Source organism: Ctenopharyngodon idella, chromosome 16 (assembly GCF_019924925.1).
Source record: "Ctenopharyngodon idella isolate HZGC_01 chromosome 16, HZGC01, whole genome shotgun sequence".
In the NCBI taxonomy this organism is placed as follows: domain Eukaryota; kingdom Metazoa; phylum Chordata; class Actinopteri; order Cypriniformes; family Xenocyprididae; genus Ctenopharyngodon; species Ctenopharyngodon idella.
Genome location: NC_067235.1, coordinates 24819317 through 24834332, shown reverse-complemented (window position 1 = coordinate 24834332; position 15016 = coordinate 24819317). Strand labels below are relative to the sequence as shown.

The 15016-nt window shown below is 36.9% G+C and overlaps 1 protein-coding gene across 2 annotated transcripts in view; it reads left to right on the top strand.

The window, feature by feature from the left end:
• The first annotated feature begins 42 nt into the window (after nucleotides 1-42).
• epb41l4b (erythrocyte membrane protein band 4.1 like 4B) overlaps nucleotides 43-15016 on the top strand; it is a 25269-nt gene continuing 10295 nt past the window's right edge. For both annotated transcript variants that reach the window (XM_051864803.1, XM_051864802.1), the window contains exons 1-14: nucleotides 43-861; nucleotides 5853-5957; nucleotides 6215-6257; nucleotides 6909-6987; nucleotides 8840-8884; nucleotides 9376-9428; nucleotides 9540-9660; nucleotides 10563-10650; nucleotides 11556-11644; nucleotides 11737-11806; nucleotides 12261-12430; nucleotides 14487-14596; nucleotides 14777-14807; nucleotides 14959-14992. In XM_051864803.1, coding sequence (XP_051720763.1) covers nucleotides 613-861; nucleotides 5853-5957; nucleotides 6215-6257; nucleotides 6909-6987; nucleotides 8840-8884; nucleotides 9376-9428; nucleotides 9540-9660; nucleotides 10563-10650; nucleotides 11556-11644; nucleotides 11737-11806; nucleotides 12261-12430; nucleotides 14487-14596; nucleotides 14777-14807; nucleotides 14959-14992 — 1287 coding nt within the window. In that variant the 5' untranslated portion in view covers nucleotides 43-612. The remainder of the gene's footprint in view (nucleotides 862-5852; nucleotides 5958-6214; nucleotides 6258-6908; nucleotides 6988-8839; nucleotides 8885-9375; nucleotides 9429-9539; nucleotides 9661-10562; nucleotides 10651-11555; nucleotides 11645-11736; nucleotides 11807-12260; nucleotides 12431-14486; nucleotides 14597-14776; nucleotides 14808-14958; nucleotides 14993-15016) is intronic.

Sequence of the window (15016 nt, the reverse complement as noted above, 5' to 3'; positions counted from 1 at the left end):
CAGAGGGCTGCTTGATTTGTAGTCGTTGCTGGGGAATTCAGTGACGGTGAGTGACTCGCGTGAAGGTAACCTCACCCTGATCACTGTTTAGTTTACCAGCAGGTAGCGCTGCCTCGCGCACACCGACCCGAAGAAGGGAAAAAAAGTTTGAGTGTTGCTCTGAGATTTAACGCTTGCGCAGAACAGGTTGCTTGGCCAGTTCCTCTGGTTGACTTACCTGAGAGGTACATCAGTTTCGGTCAATAACAGAAAGGAACTAACGCGCCATCATTTAGCCGAATCTGCACTCCGGTGAGCGCGAGGGGAAGTTCATTTAAAGCGCAATTACTTTTTATTGAAACAAAGATCAATCGAGCGAAAGGACCGGAGTATCTTCCGGTGGCTTCTGGCAGGTGCGCTCGTGTTTTCTCGCCCGTACGCCACGAGGAACGGAGCTCGTGACAGGTCGCCGTATCCCGACTTGTCCCCTCTGCATTGCACGCCTCAGTCCGGTAGACGCCGCCTTTCTTCGTCGCGGAAAGCCTGGGAAACAGCTGGATGCCTTCCTCTTGAGCAGTCCGGTATCGGTGCCGTTTTCCCTGGTTGATTAAAGCGCTGTCTCGCGGGGAAAAGATGATGGGCTTTCTGCGCAGGACGTTTAGCCGTCGGTCAAAGCGACGCTTTCGGACATCAGACGAGCTGGACGGAACCGGCAGAGGCGGAAACGCGGTGCTGCAGGCTCACCAGCAGCAGGTGATTCACGCGCCGACCGTAGTGACCGGGGGAGCCGTAGTCCACATCCCCGCTGCGGGCAACAGCAAAGACGCCATCACATGCAGAGTCCTGTTGCTGGACGGATCAGATGTCAGTGTGGAGTTACCGGTGAGTGGAGGACTTAGTTAGCTTTTCGTGAGAGAAAAGTCACCTTGATTGTTTTGAATGTAGTATTTAACGTCAAAGTTCGGTTTTGTGTGTGTGTGGCCGGACGGATTTCCCTGGTGTTGGGTCCTGTCCCGGTAGTTGAGATGCAAACAGATGGTGCTCGTGATCCCGTCCTCCTGTTTACTTCCCACCTATAGCGACCGCTCAACCTGTCACACACAAACCTGCAGATTCCCTCGAGCACTGGGAGCTTTCACTGAAAATGAAACAATCAGAGAGGAAAACACACATACACACGGAGTTCCCCAGCTGATTTTCTTTCTCTCCTCCTCTGTCAAAGTGTTTGGCAGACATGATTTCCCATTTGTTCACTAAGGTCGACGAACCAGTTAGGCGCTTAACCTTTGGTCCCTCTTTTGCAAGTCGTGCCATGAAATGTGTTGATTACTTTCTGACTGACAGTTTGTTTGTAACTTTGTCTTGCCAGTTCACTATAGAATATCTATTTTTAACACTGTACCTCCTACTTTGAGTCTAATTTTGTTGTGAATTTGAGTTAATGTAATGTAGTTTTCAGTACGGTTTAGCACAGTTTTAAAAAACAAAACATATCCATTAACTTGCATATCACTCAGATGTTCTCAGTTTGTTCGTATATTTCTTCTTAGCCAGTGAAAATACTCCCAAAAAGAAACCAAAACTTCAAGCTTTACATGCCAACAAGCAATACTAAGTACACAAACGACATTGATTTGAAATATACTTGCTTGCTATATAGTGCATAATAAATTTGTACATAATGGAATTTTTCACTAATCAACTTTATAAACAATAATAAAGTTATAGAGTAATTGAACACTATTACATAATTCTTTTAAAACTGAAATATATTGACATTTAATGCTTATGGAACTACATTAAAGATTGTTGTGAATACATGTAGGGTAAGTGCAAATGTATAAGCTAAGCTATCAGGTTAAGCTATGCCTTAATGTAAGCTAACTACACCATACATTAATGGTCAGGTCGTTATAACAGTTCAAATGACATATCATAACATACATTTGCAGGATTTGTAATCAAGCGCGTACCCATTAAAAGGCCAATGGGGTCTTAATGGAGACCCAATTTTGAGGGAGGACCCGATTTTCTCGAAACACTGGTATAGAATAGTGTATGGAGAGGAGTGACAGAAGTTTTGGCCCAAGATAGTCAAATGCCGCATACTCTTGGAGGAGGTCACAACTGTTAAAAATGTACGTTCTATATAGTATCTGGACCTACTACATCCGTCATGTTGTCATTGTCATGTGATCAAAAAAGATAAACAAACGCACTCCGTCCATACCTTGACAAAGGCTTTGTGCCGAAACGTTGGTTAATAAAAACTTTTTGCAAGTGAGTGTGCAGTCAAATGTCATTGTCATGTGACCATAACACATCTGGTTTAATGAGAAATTGTCTTGTCTCCTTGAGATTTGTTACCACCAGACTAACACAATAGAGCATGTTACCAGTGCGTTTTAAATTGCTCGCTTCTGTGTTTGTTTACTTGCGCAAAGCAAACTACTGGCAGGTCAAAGTGCTCCAGCCCCACTCCATGTTTTTTTATTTCCTTGCTAGTAAGAGAAACCCGCTTTGAGAGAGAGAAAGAGAAAATGCATATGCCTACTGTCACAAACCCGTTCTTCAGGCAAAATCTGCTTCCACACCACTCACAAGCTCTGGTCTAGAACACGTGAACACAAACAAATGAAAATGATACAAAAGTGTGTCATAAAGAATAACAGCACTCTTGGAACATCACTGGGCCGATCAAATTAGAGGACTAGAACTGTTATATAATTATATTTAATTGAAAATGTTTCCTTCTCAATATAGGCCCTGTAAACATCTGAAGTTCACAGTGTACATATTATCGTTTTATATTTCAAAGACGGTGCTGCTGATCGCTGGTTTATAAACATGGCTGTCATAGTCAGGCAGTGTTATGCCATACAAGCCTGAACATGTCAAAGAATTTATAAAATATCTTTTGTGTGTCAGTACTTCAGCTTTAACATATAAAATCCTTTTGATTTGACCACTCTCAATGTCATCTGAAACCCAGACATCTAACCTGATAATCAGTTTAGTTTCAAAACTGAACTATTTTCATTATTGATGCAGGGACTAGTTTGTACTACTTTGTGTATCTTGAGAATAGGGAACAGCTCTAAAATGTATGTCGATTTATGTATGTTAAGGGTTGGAGGTCAACCTGAACAGCAGCAAGTATCAAAGAGAATAATAGCCACCCCCCGCCCCCCTCAGGGTGTGTCCCAAATCCAGCCACTCTCCTCTGACACTTCATGCTATTTTTGCTCCGGCCTTGGTTTGTGTGCACCTTATATACAGTACGTGTGTGTATTGTCATCTGTCTTTTAGATGTTGTCTGTGTGCCTTGTGGAGCTTGTCTAAATATCAAGGTTCTGAGCCTTTATCAAGACTAAATGTTAGCACAATAGACCAGCACTTTCAACTGAAAAACAATAAGTACATGTCAATGTCTCCAATCCTTCAGGTCACTGTAATGTATTATTCAGTGAGTTTCACAACTTATCATGCTTATACAGTGGCTCCAAAAACTATTTGGACACTCATGTCACACTTTTATCAATGTCACTGCATTACATAAGAAAATATCAAACCAAGTGGCATTTCTTCAGCAAAACATGTCACAAAAAGTTATTAAAACTAATCTAGGTAGTTATATTGTGAATATAAATGTTAATATTATTATATTAATATTTCTTATTATCACTGAAAAGAGTTGTGCTGTTCAGTATTTTTGTAAAAAAAAATGTGATACTTTTATTTCAGAAGTGTTTGATAAATAAGGTTCAAAAGAACAGCATTTATTATTTAAAATTGAAATCTTTTGTAACATTATAAATGTCTTTACTGTCACTTTTGATCACATTGATTAATGCACCTTTGCTAAATAAGTATTTGTTTCTTTAAAAAAAAAAAAAAACTGATCCCAAACTTTTGAATGGTAGTGTAATTGCAAAAATTGCTTAGTAAATTGGGTGCCACTTACATTAGCAGCTTCTCTCAAATTTGTCTTTGGGAAACTCCAAAAGAATGCTCTATTTCCAAGTAATGTCATAATTGACTGTAGAGATGCTCTGAGATTCTGAGATGAGTTCAACTCAGGGAATACTTCTCATGCTCCTGATAACGGGAAGCTCCTGCCATTTCCATGGCCTATTCTGATCATGTGCTCTCTCCTTCGCCTCAAAACATCCTCAAACCAACAAAAGAAATCAATCATGGAAGTGGAACAAATCAATAGCTAAATTCCAAATTCTCTGCATTCGTTTAGAGTTTTTGATCTCAGAGGATGCTAGCCTTGAAAATCAACTGGCCATCATGAACTATTCTAGAGATAAACTCCACAAAGAAGAGATTTTTCTTTTGTGTGTGGTATTGTGGTCCCCCTCATCTAGACCTTGCACAAAATAGAGACATTTTTTTAATCTCTCTTTGGCTTTTCAACGTGCACTGGGTTTGACTTTGTTTTAAATGGATAGTTCACCCAAAAATGAACATTCTGTCATCATTTACTCACCCTTAAGTTGTTCCAAACCTGTATGAATTTCTTTGTTCTGCTGAACACAAAGGAAGATATTTGGAAGAATGTCAGTAACCAAACAGATCTCGCCCCCCATTGACTACCACAGCGTTTATGTTTCCTACTATGGTAGTAAATGGGGGGGTGAGATCTCTTTGGTTACAAACATTCTTCCAAACATTTGCCATGATTTTGCTGGAAATTTAAAATTAAGTGTGAATATTGTGAAAATTCTGATGCACTTTTATTTGGCTAAAAAAATTAGGTTTTCTAAAGACTGTCATTCGATTTGTTTCACATTCCTTTCTTGTTTTGTGAGTATAAGAGCATTAAGAGAGATTTTAATAGCATTTTCAATAAATTAAGCTGAAAAAAATCCTGTTGATAAGTTCAGTTCATGTCTATGAATCATTTAAAACTGTCAATTTCATGAATCAATCAGAGCTCTTGCTCAACGATTTACTTTGCATCATCACTCAGAAATTCTTATGGATGTCCCTGTGTTACATTTTTAATATATTAAAGTGTTTTAGTAAATATATAAGTGCACTTCATTTCAAAAGTTTGGGGTCTGTAAGATTTTTAATGTTTTTAAAAGAAGTCTCTTATGCTCACCAAGGCTGCATTTATTTGATGAAAAATACAGTAAAACAGTAATATTCTGAAATATTATTAAACATACTGATTTGATGCTCAAGAACATTTCTTACTATCGTCAATGTAGAAAACTGCTGCTTAATATTTTACATTTTTTTTGAGGATTCTTTGATTAATAAGTTACAAGATTTCTTTGAAATAGACATTGATGTAATATTATAAATATCTTTACGGTCACTTGATCAATTTAATGTGTCCTTGCTGAATAAAAATATGAATTTCTTGAGGAAAAAAAAAAAAAAAAATCTTACTGACCCCAAGATTTTGAGTAGCTTTCTATAGATTTCTGTTTTTGTTATGGAAAATTCAAATTAAATTTATTATATATTCTTCTTTGTCTTTACTTAAAATGAAAAATTAGAATAGTAGTTATTTCATCTATTTATTCTTAAGTAGATTTTTATTGTATGAAACTTGTTTAAACATTTTTTTTTTATGGTTCTTCTGACAAAAAAAAAAAAATTAAAAGACTAAAATTGAGATGAATACTGAGATATTTTAAGCTATATCACTCAGCAGTGATGAGTGCATATGAAAATCAATGCAGCGTGTACGTCGCTGTGCCTACTCAGGGCCATCGAGCCCTGCAGGCGCACCGGAGCAACTTCCTGCCGACGACATGCTCCACAGGTGTCCCCTTAAACTGTTACAAGATCAGTGTGAAGCCCCAAGCTTTCGGCACTTAGTGATTTATCTGTGTTAAATGTGTGCGTTTCAGAAACATTCCAAGGGACAGGATCTGTTTGATCAGATTATGTATCATTTGGATCTGGTGGAGGCTGATTACTTCGGTCTGCAGTTCATGGACCAAGAGCAGGTTGCGGTGAGTGGCACTCAATGAGCGTGTGTGCGTGCGTGTGGCAGTGACCTGTTTTTCTTTAAGCTGCAGCTCTTAGACCAGAAATGAGAAATGGAGTGTGTCAGTGTGAAACAGCCACTCAACATCAATCAGAACAACAGGATTTTCTTTTTCTCAGCACTCAGACTAATAACAAACTCTTTGTCTTGTTCCCTCTCCCTCCCTCCCACTGTCACCCCCAATCCTCCCATGCTGTTTTTCAAATTTCCTTATGTTTTCAGCACTGGCTGGATGCAGCCAAACCCATAAAGAAGCAGATTAGATGTAAGTAGTCATAAGACATCACACACACACACGCATACATACACACAATTAGTTATTGTGAAGTTGTTTAGTTGGCTGGTCACAGATGGCTGATGACCTTGGGATCATAATCTACTGTTGCCGTAGTGACTAGTAGTGACAAGTATCTATGAGTGTATACAATGGGCGTGACTAGAGCCAATCCCAGTGTATGTTGTGCAAGACACACCCCACGCAGATCACCAGAGAGAATGTTGTTGGATGGAGAAAGTGGGAGATGGAAACAGTGTCAGTATAATTTGATTTCAACAAAGATTTAAAGTCTTTCAGGCCATGCAACCTGTGTGCAATTCAAAAAAGACTATGCTGTCAGTGAAAAGAAGCCATTGATTCAGTCCCTGTAGTGTTTTCTCTATATTACAGCAAATCCGCAGTGCAACCCTTCAGAATGGTATATGCTTTACAACACTTTTAAAAGCCGTTGAGTCACACTGAATCAACATTAGCTGACTTATGCCTGTCTCTATGACAACAATCTTTCATAACCTTCAAGGAGAGCTTCTTGTCTTTTTTCCTTTAAAGTTTATGTGCAAATTTCATTGTCATTGACATTGAGTGTCTGTTTCATTCCAGCGTACACATACTCTTACTCGTAAAATCTCTCTGTCGTAGATGGACCTCCATACAGATTGTTTTTCAGGGTTAAATTCTATTCTTCAGAGCCCAATAACCTTCATGAAGAGTTCACCAGGTAAACAACAGCAGTCATACATGCTTTTACCTTGTGTCTAATTGTCTTCTAAAGCACTTTAACTTATCAAACTGAGATTTTTAAAGCAAAAATGATAATTTACTCACCCCCATGTTGTTCCAAACCATTATGACTTACTTTCTTATGTGAAGCACAAAAGATCTTTTTTTAAAAACAATATCCTGGCCACTCTTCTCCACAAGTGAATGAAAACTGGGGCTGTCAAGCTCCAAAATGAAAAGGAAAAATAAAGGCACTATAAAAATTATAATAAAAGGGTCCTATAGGGTTAATGCGCTAGTCTTCTGAAGTGGCTCAAAGTTACACAAATTTATCATATAGCTTTAGAAGACTTGAAATACCCTTGAGGGTGAGTACATAACATTTTTAAATTTGGGTGAATTATTTATTATGTATTAGTTATGTGTACTATATTGGTTATCAGCTGATATTAGAGATTTTTAAAAATCTGTTTGTCAATATTAAATTGTGCATTGTCATTTCCTCTAACACTCAATGAAATTTAAAGCTGCAGTCCGTAATTTTTTTGGTTAAAAATTGTCCAAAATCAATTTGAGCACATAACCAGTCAGTGTTCAAAACTATCTTCTTACCTTAGCTCGATTCACAATGGTAAGCTTGTAATAATGTGTTCTAATCTGAGTGGTACTGGTAGGTTTCCGCGGGAAATTCGAGCATGCAGCCATTTATCTTTGGATCATTACGTCACGGCTGTTTACAAAAAGAAGGTGTCCCAGCTAGTAGGCTATATTGCATGTGAGGATGCTGCAGGTGGCAGATCATTTATAGCCTTTTCTCACAGGAGCTGTAATAATTAAAATGATCATTTTGATGGCGGATTGTATGATATGACAGATTAACGTTAGAGATTAGACTGTACAGAAACTGAAACCTACAGGTAACGCTAATACACACTAAATACACAGTCACGCAATGCTGATGTTGTTAACATTAACAATTTGGGAACAATGTATAACAATAATAATTTGCACAGTTTGATGTGATATGAGCTAAGCGATCCTTAGATTTAATCACCATTGGTAGCGGAATTTATTGTAATGCTTTTTTTTTTCTCAGTTGGTCAGAACAAAAGTGGCAGATTTGTTACTTGTTCAGATAACATTTTCCGGTGAAAATTCTTATTTTGGTCATACTTCCAACATTACAATCTGTGATTCAGAAGTACAGTATCCACCGGTGTGGTGACAGCCACAGATTCTCCTCAAAACATTAGATTCATACGCATTGAGGAGCCGTGCCGATGCACAACCCATGTAAAGTTGATAATTCTGCAAATAACTGCAATTGCAGGTTTCAAACAGAGATTGAATCATAACATGAAAATAATTCGTAACACTTGACAATAAGGTTCCTTTGTTAACATTAGTTAACATGAACTAACAATGAAAATACTTTTACAGCATTTATTAATCTTAGTTAATGTCAATCTCAACATTTACTAATACATTATTAGAATCAAAAGTTGTTTAACATTAGCTAATGCACTGTGAACTAACATGAACATTTTTATTAACTAACATTAACAAAGGTTAATACATGCTGTAAGAATATATTGCTTATTGTTAGTTCGTGTTAGTTAATGCACTAATGTTAACAAATGAGACCTTATTGTAAAGTGTTACCAAATAATTATCTGCTTATCATATTAGCCAGAAATTTAATGTCAGTTCATCCTTAATATGTATGGTTAACCTATCTGAACTATAATATTTGACTTTTTATCTCATGCAACTATTTTTAAAAAAATATTTGACTTTTTACAGATTTTGACTTTTTGTGGTTTATGACTGTGTAACCACTTTTTTTGCAGGTATCTCTTCGTACTGCAGCTTAGACAAGACATACTGTCCGGCAAGTAAGAAATTACGCTTACCTCACAGTGAGACATACACAAACATGCACACGCAATGGAAAATGTGAGGGCCTTTCATATCCTCCTTTTTGCCCTGTCACACCTCTGACCCTCCCTCTGTCACACACGCACAACACAGTGAGGCAGGGTTTCTACCGGGGTCCAATAAAAGCTCTGTTTCAGTGTGTATAATCTGGGTCTGGTCTCCTGGGTGCTGCTCTGCTCCTTTTTAATAAAAGAAACTCCAATGAGAACCAACACACAGCTTCTAATTTAAGAGCAAAGATACGATCCGACACACTTTCCCACACAGGGTGCACACACTTTCTTACATAAACACGGGGTCTCGTCATCTTACGTTTTACGGAAGTGGATTTTGATCATTGTTTGAAAACTCTGTCAGTTGCATGTTTTGAAAGTCATATTTTATATGCTGCAAACACATTTACAGGCTGTTTTAAGGGTCATTAAGTCTCTCCTTCTTCCCTGAGCAGGTTAAAATGTCCATATGATGTGTACGTGGAGCTCGGGGCTTATTGCTTACAGAGTGAGTTCTGTGTGTTTAATGGCCAGTTTGGACTTTTTTCCATGTATTTGCATATTTACAGCAGATTTCTGCCTTTTCATTTCCATTTCTTTGTATTTTGTATGTTAATAGGTGAACTTGGGGATTGTGATCCATTAGAACACTCTATTGTGTTGGTATCAGAGTTTCGCTTTTCACCCAAACAGACGGAGATTATGGAGGCAGATATCTACCGCAAATGGGCTGAGTGCAGGTAATGAGTATGAATGAGTATTTCTTTTCCCCACCACACTATACAGTTTGGCAGTTAACAGTATGTCCTAACATACAGGTTAAACGACTGAAAGCGAAAGTACTATGTAAGTTGACTAAACCACAGCCAATCAGAACACATTTGATGTTTAGCAAGCAACAAACAAAATGTAGTTCCACAGTCTGATTAGCAGATTTATCACTTCATGCTTTGTCACACCTGGTTAGAACATGGTGTAAGATTGTCCGTGTTTTGAATTAAGTCCTTAGAACAGATTGATCTGTCAGATTCGGTCTCACTTAATTAGATTTGGACACTTTCATTTGCTAGTGAAAATCACACTTGAAATGTTTACATGCATTTCACACAGACTCCAAACACAGACTCCCTGTGGTTTTAATTAAATCCTCAGCTCTGCATTTGACCCTGTTTTAGGAGCAATCATCAAAGTCAGCGTGCTACTGTACAAGTATGTGCTTAGCTGCTGATCAGTCCCTAAGGATGACTTGTTGCATTTGTTTAAATGTGTCTGGATTGTTTGTTGTTTTGGAAATGAGAAATTTCTAGACTTTATAGACATGGGGGTTGATAATAGCCGGGGGACCAGAGTGTAAATGTAAGACAGAAACAATGGCTTGTATTGAATTCTTACAGATACCGTTAGCCAGTGTAGAGATTTAGCAGAGCAGAAGTTTAATGTGAGAGGATTTCCGGAGGTTAAAAACAAGTCCAGCAGAACTTTGGATGCACTAGATGGGACATATGGCAGATGCTGTCAGGCTGTGCAAGAGGGAGTTGCTGTAGTCTAGCCATAAAATGATGGGGTACTGGACAAAGGGTTGAATGGAGCCCTGATGGTGTTCATTACGGCTCATGAGTTTGAATGTTACATATCTCTACAGAGGAATGAGTCCTTCTCAAGCTGAGCTAAATTTTCTGAATAAGTGCAAGTGGCTGGAGATGTATGGAGTGGACATGCACTTTGTGAAGGTGAGATCACTTACTTCAGTTCATTTACATTATTTCAGTTCTAAGTGCATAATTAAATTCTTGGCTTCATATGTTGTTGTCTTCACTCTCTTATACTTTCACAATAGCAGAGTTATCTCCAATAATAATAGCTCTATAATAATAGTGTATTTTATTTTACAAGGACAATCTTGTAACTCAATAATAACTCCATTGCATCTTTCTGCTGCATTATATCTTCACAACAGCAACAATATGCCACTACAGTAGTGGAATTAATCTTTAGCAGTTCTAGAAGTACTATGATGCTCCCATTCATCCATCTGCTCTTAAAACTAACTGTGATATCAGGAGGAAAACTGCAGCTCAAAAGGTTTTTTTTTTTTTTTTTTAAGAAATTGTTACTTGTATCCAACAAGGATGCATTAAATTGATCAAGTGTCAGTAAAGACATTTATAATGTTGTAAAACATTTCCATTTCAAATAAATGGCTGTTCTTTTGAACTTTCTATTCATCAAAGTATCCTGAAAAATATCACAGTTTTCACAAAAAAACATTTATTTAAAAGATTTTAATTAAAAGAAATGTTTCTTGAGCAGCAAATCAGCATATTAGAATGATTTCTGAAGGATCATGTGACATTGAAGACTGGAGTAATGATGCTGAATCACAGGAATAAATTACATTTTAAAATATATTCAAATAGAAAACAGTTATTTTAAATTATGATAATATTTCACAATATTACTATCTTTACTGTATTTTTGTTCAAATAAATTCAGTCTTGGTGAGCATAAGAGACTGGTTTCAAAAACAATATAAAAATCTTACTGCACCCAAACTTTTGTTTAGTAGTCTGAATAATATACTTTTGAGATGGTGTGTAGTCGCAGTGTAACAGTGCTGTATACTGACTCTGTGCAGGGACGGGATGGAGGAGAATATGCTCTGGGACTCACACCAACTGGAATCCTTGTTTTCGAAGGATCTAGCAAAATTGGCCTCTTTTTTTGGTGAGATTCACAGATACACTCCTGTTGTTCTGACCAGTGGCTGGATTGTTACTTTCCATCTCAACATGCTGGTCATAAATGTTTCCAATTAGGCCTAAAATAACCCGTCTTGACTTCAAGAAGAACAGACTGACATTAGTAGTGGTGGAGGATGATGAGCAGGTGAGTTTTACATACATAAACTTGCACTCACTTATCTGTGTTCACAATGTAGGATACCAAAATATACATATAAAAATTCCTCTATACTTTGATGGATATGATGTTTACATTTGCCAATAAAATAACCAATATTGCTGTGGAATCATATGCATGTAAAATAAATTTTAATTTTGCTTAATATTTTTAATGTTGGAAGAACAATTAAATATTTAGCAGAAGTTCAACTTTGTTCATGCTAACTTAATATTTTATTTTAATTTTTTTCACAAATTAGTTTTTTTTTTTTTTAGTTTTTTTTTTTAATAAATAAAATTATATAATTTAATAATAATACATTTTTAATATTAAAATATAATAAAATATTAATTCATAATTTTGAAAAAAAAAAAAAAAAACCCTGCTCTGTAATGTTAAGTGCTCCAAAACTTTCTTTTGTATGTATCTGTATGTGTAGGGCCGAGAGCAGGAGCACACATTTGTGTTTCAGCTGTCGAGTTCACAGGAGTGTAAGCACTTATGGAAGTGTGCAGTCGAGAGCCACGCCTTTTTCCGGCTCAGACAGCCAACCCACAACAAGAGCAGCCGCAGCGACTTCACACGCCTCGGCTCGCGGTTCAGATTTAGGTATATACACACATGTAGGGATGTCCCACGCTGATCCCAAGGATCTGTATCAGGGTCGATTTAAACTTTTTTTTTTTTTTTTTTTTTTTACTGATTGGTATTGACTATCCTAAGCCTGATACTTTATTTAACGTCAGCTGTCATGCAGGTGTTGTGAAGTAGGTGGCGAAAAAAATGTATCTTCAAGTAGGTTTGCCAACCACCATTATAAAGAAAAGAAGAAGCTCAAATGTGTGTGCGTGATGCGCAAGAACAAATGAGGTCTGTTCTAGCATGTCACACATGCTTTCTAACCTTATCTGTTTTTTTTTTGTTTGTTTTTTTTGCAATTATTTTGCTTATTGTACATATAAAGTACAAGAAGTATTTATAATTGTGACCACACAGCCTAGTTTACAATGTCCACCATTGTAAAAGATGTTTACATCTACAAGTAACACTTTTTTTTACAGTGTCCTTGTTACACGTTACATATAGTTAAAGGGTTAGTTCACCAAAAATGAAATTTGTCATTAAGTGCTCACCCTCATGTCGTTGCAAACCCGCACAACCTTTGTTCATGTTCGGAACACAAATTAAGATATTTTTGATGAAATCCGGATTTTAATCTCCCATAGAAAGCAATGTGATTACCACATTAAAGGTCCAGAAAAGTAATAAAGACATTGTTAAAATGGTCAACATGACTAGTGGTTCAACCTTAATGTTATAAAGCGACTAGAATTAGAGCTGGCAAACGTTTAATCGCATACAAAATAAAAGTTTGAGTTTGCCTAATATATGTGGGTGTACTGTGTGTAATTATTATGTATATATAAATACAAACACATTCATGTATATATTTGAGAAATATTTACAAGTATATGTATTTATTTATATTTTTATATAATTTATAATTTATATAAATAAAAATATTTTGTACATAAATAACATTTCTCTTAAATATATACATTAATTTGTGTGTATTTATATATACATATTAATTACACACAGTACTCCCACATATATTATGCAAACTCAAACTTTTATTTTGTATGCGATTAATCACGATTAATTGTTTGACAGCCCTAACTAGAATACCTTTTGTATGCGAAGACAAAATTAACGCCTTTATTCAACAATTTTTCCTCTTCCCTGTCAGTCTCTTACGCAGTTGACAGTGAATGCAGTGCAGAGCTTCCGTGTTCTACGTCAGAATGCTGACTCTGTATTGGCCGGCTCCTGCATTAGCATCACACACATGCGTCGTGCTGCTCACGTGAACAGCGTCGGCCAACACTGAGCCGGCGTTCAGACGTAAACACGGAAGCGCTGCACTTAATCAACTGCGTAAGAAACTGACAGTGAAGAGGAAAAATTGTTGAATAGAGTCATTATTTTTGTTTCGTTTTTGCGCAAAAAAAGTACTCTCGTCGCTTCATAACATCAAGGTTGAACCACTGTAGCCACAATGACTATTTTAATGATGTCTTTACTACTTCTCTGGACCTTGTGAGTAATTAAAGACAGAAATTTCATTTTTGGGTGAACTAACCCTTTAATATAGTAATCACTACTAATCAAGTTGTGCATAATTACATGCAACTAACCTGAACCACACCCTAATCCTAATCCTATAGTAAATAGGCCTACCTGTAGTTAATTATTATTACTCAGTACTTAAATGTATAATTACACTGTAAAAATGACACTTTAAAATAAAGTGTAACCCATCTATAGGCCTATAAATGTAATTACGATAGTAAATGCTATATTGGAATTACTCCGTAGTGATAGATGGCCCTTTTTTACATTTGAGCCCCTTCCCCTGAGAAACTCTCTTCACTGCCCTGTAAAGTTTGGATTGATTTTAATAACTTTAATGTACTTGAAGTGTGCACCCAGCACTAGGAAATTACAAGTATCGGATCAGGACTCGGTATTGGCAGATACTCAATATTAAATGACTGATCAGATCACAAAAAACTTGATCGGTACATCCCTACACACATGCACACCTATTCTGGCAATATATTTACCCTTTTGCCGTTAAGTATCATGTTGTTTGTGTTTACAGTGGAAGGACCGAATATCAGGCCACACATAGTGGTAAAGTCAGGAGAGCAAGCACTTTTGAAAGAAGACCAAGTAAAAGATACCCCTCACGAGCCCAGTCTATGGCCAAGGGTAGGTCTGTGGTCTGTGTGCCATATGCAGTTTCTCCTTTCAATAATCAACCTAATGCATTTTTGATATGCTTAATCTCTGTGTCTACCCTGCATCTGCCCTAAAGCCTGTAAATGCTGCTTTAATGCAAATACCACATCACATATGTCATGTATATATGACTGCTTTTGTCTTCCACAGCCATGACTCCAGCAAAACATCCCCATCTAAGGTAAAGCCACACAAACACAATCATGAGCGCTCAGATATAAAAACTAAAAGCCTATTTAATTTATAATTTCTGTTGCAGTTGTATAATGAAAGGTTGTTCTATTTCTATTGGTTGTAATTCTGTAATAAAATATTCTCTCTCCATTCTGTAGTGCACAGACCAGCCCTGAGTCAAGCTTAAAACCGGTATGCTTTCAATATCCTTCTTAC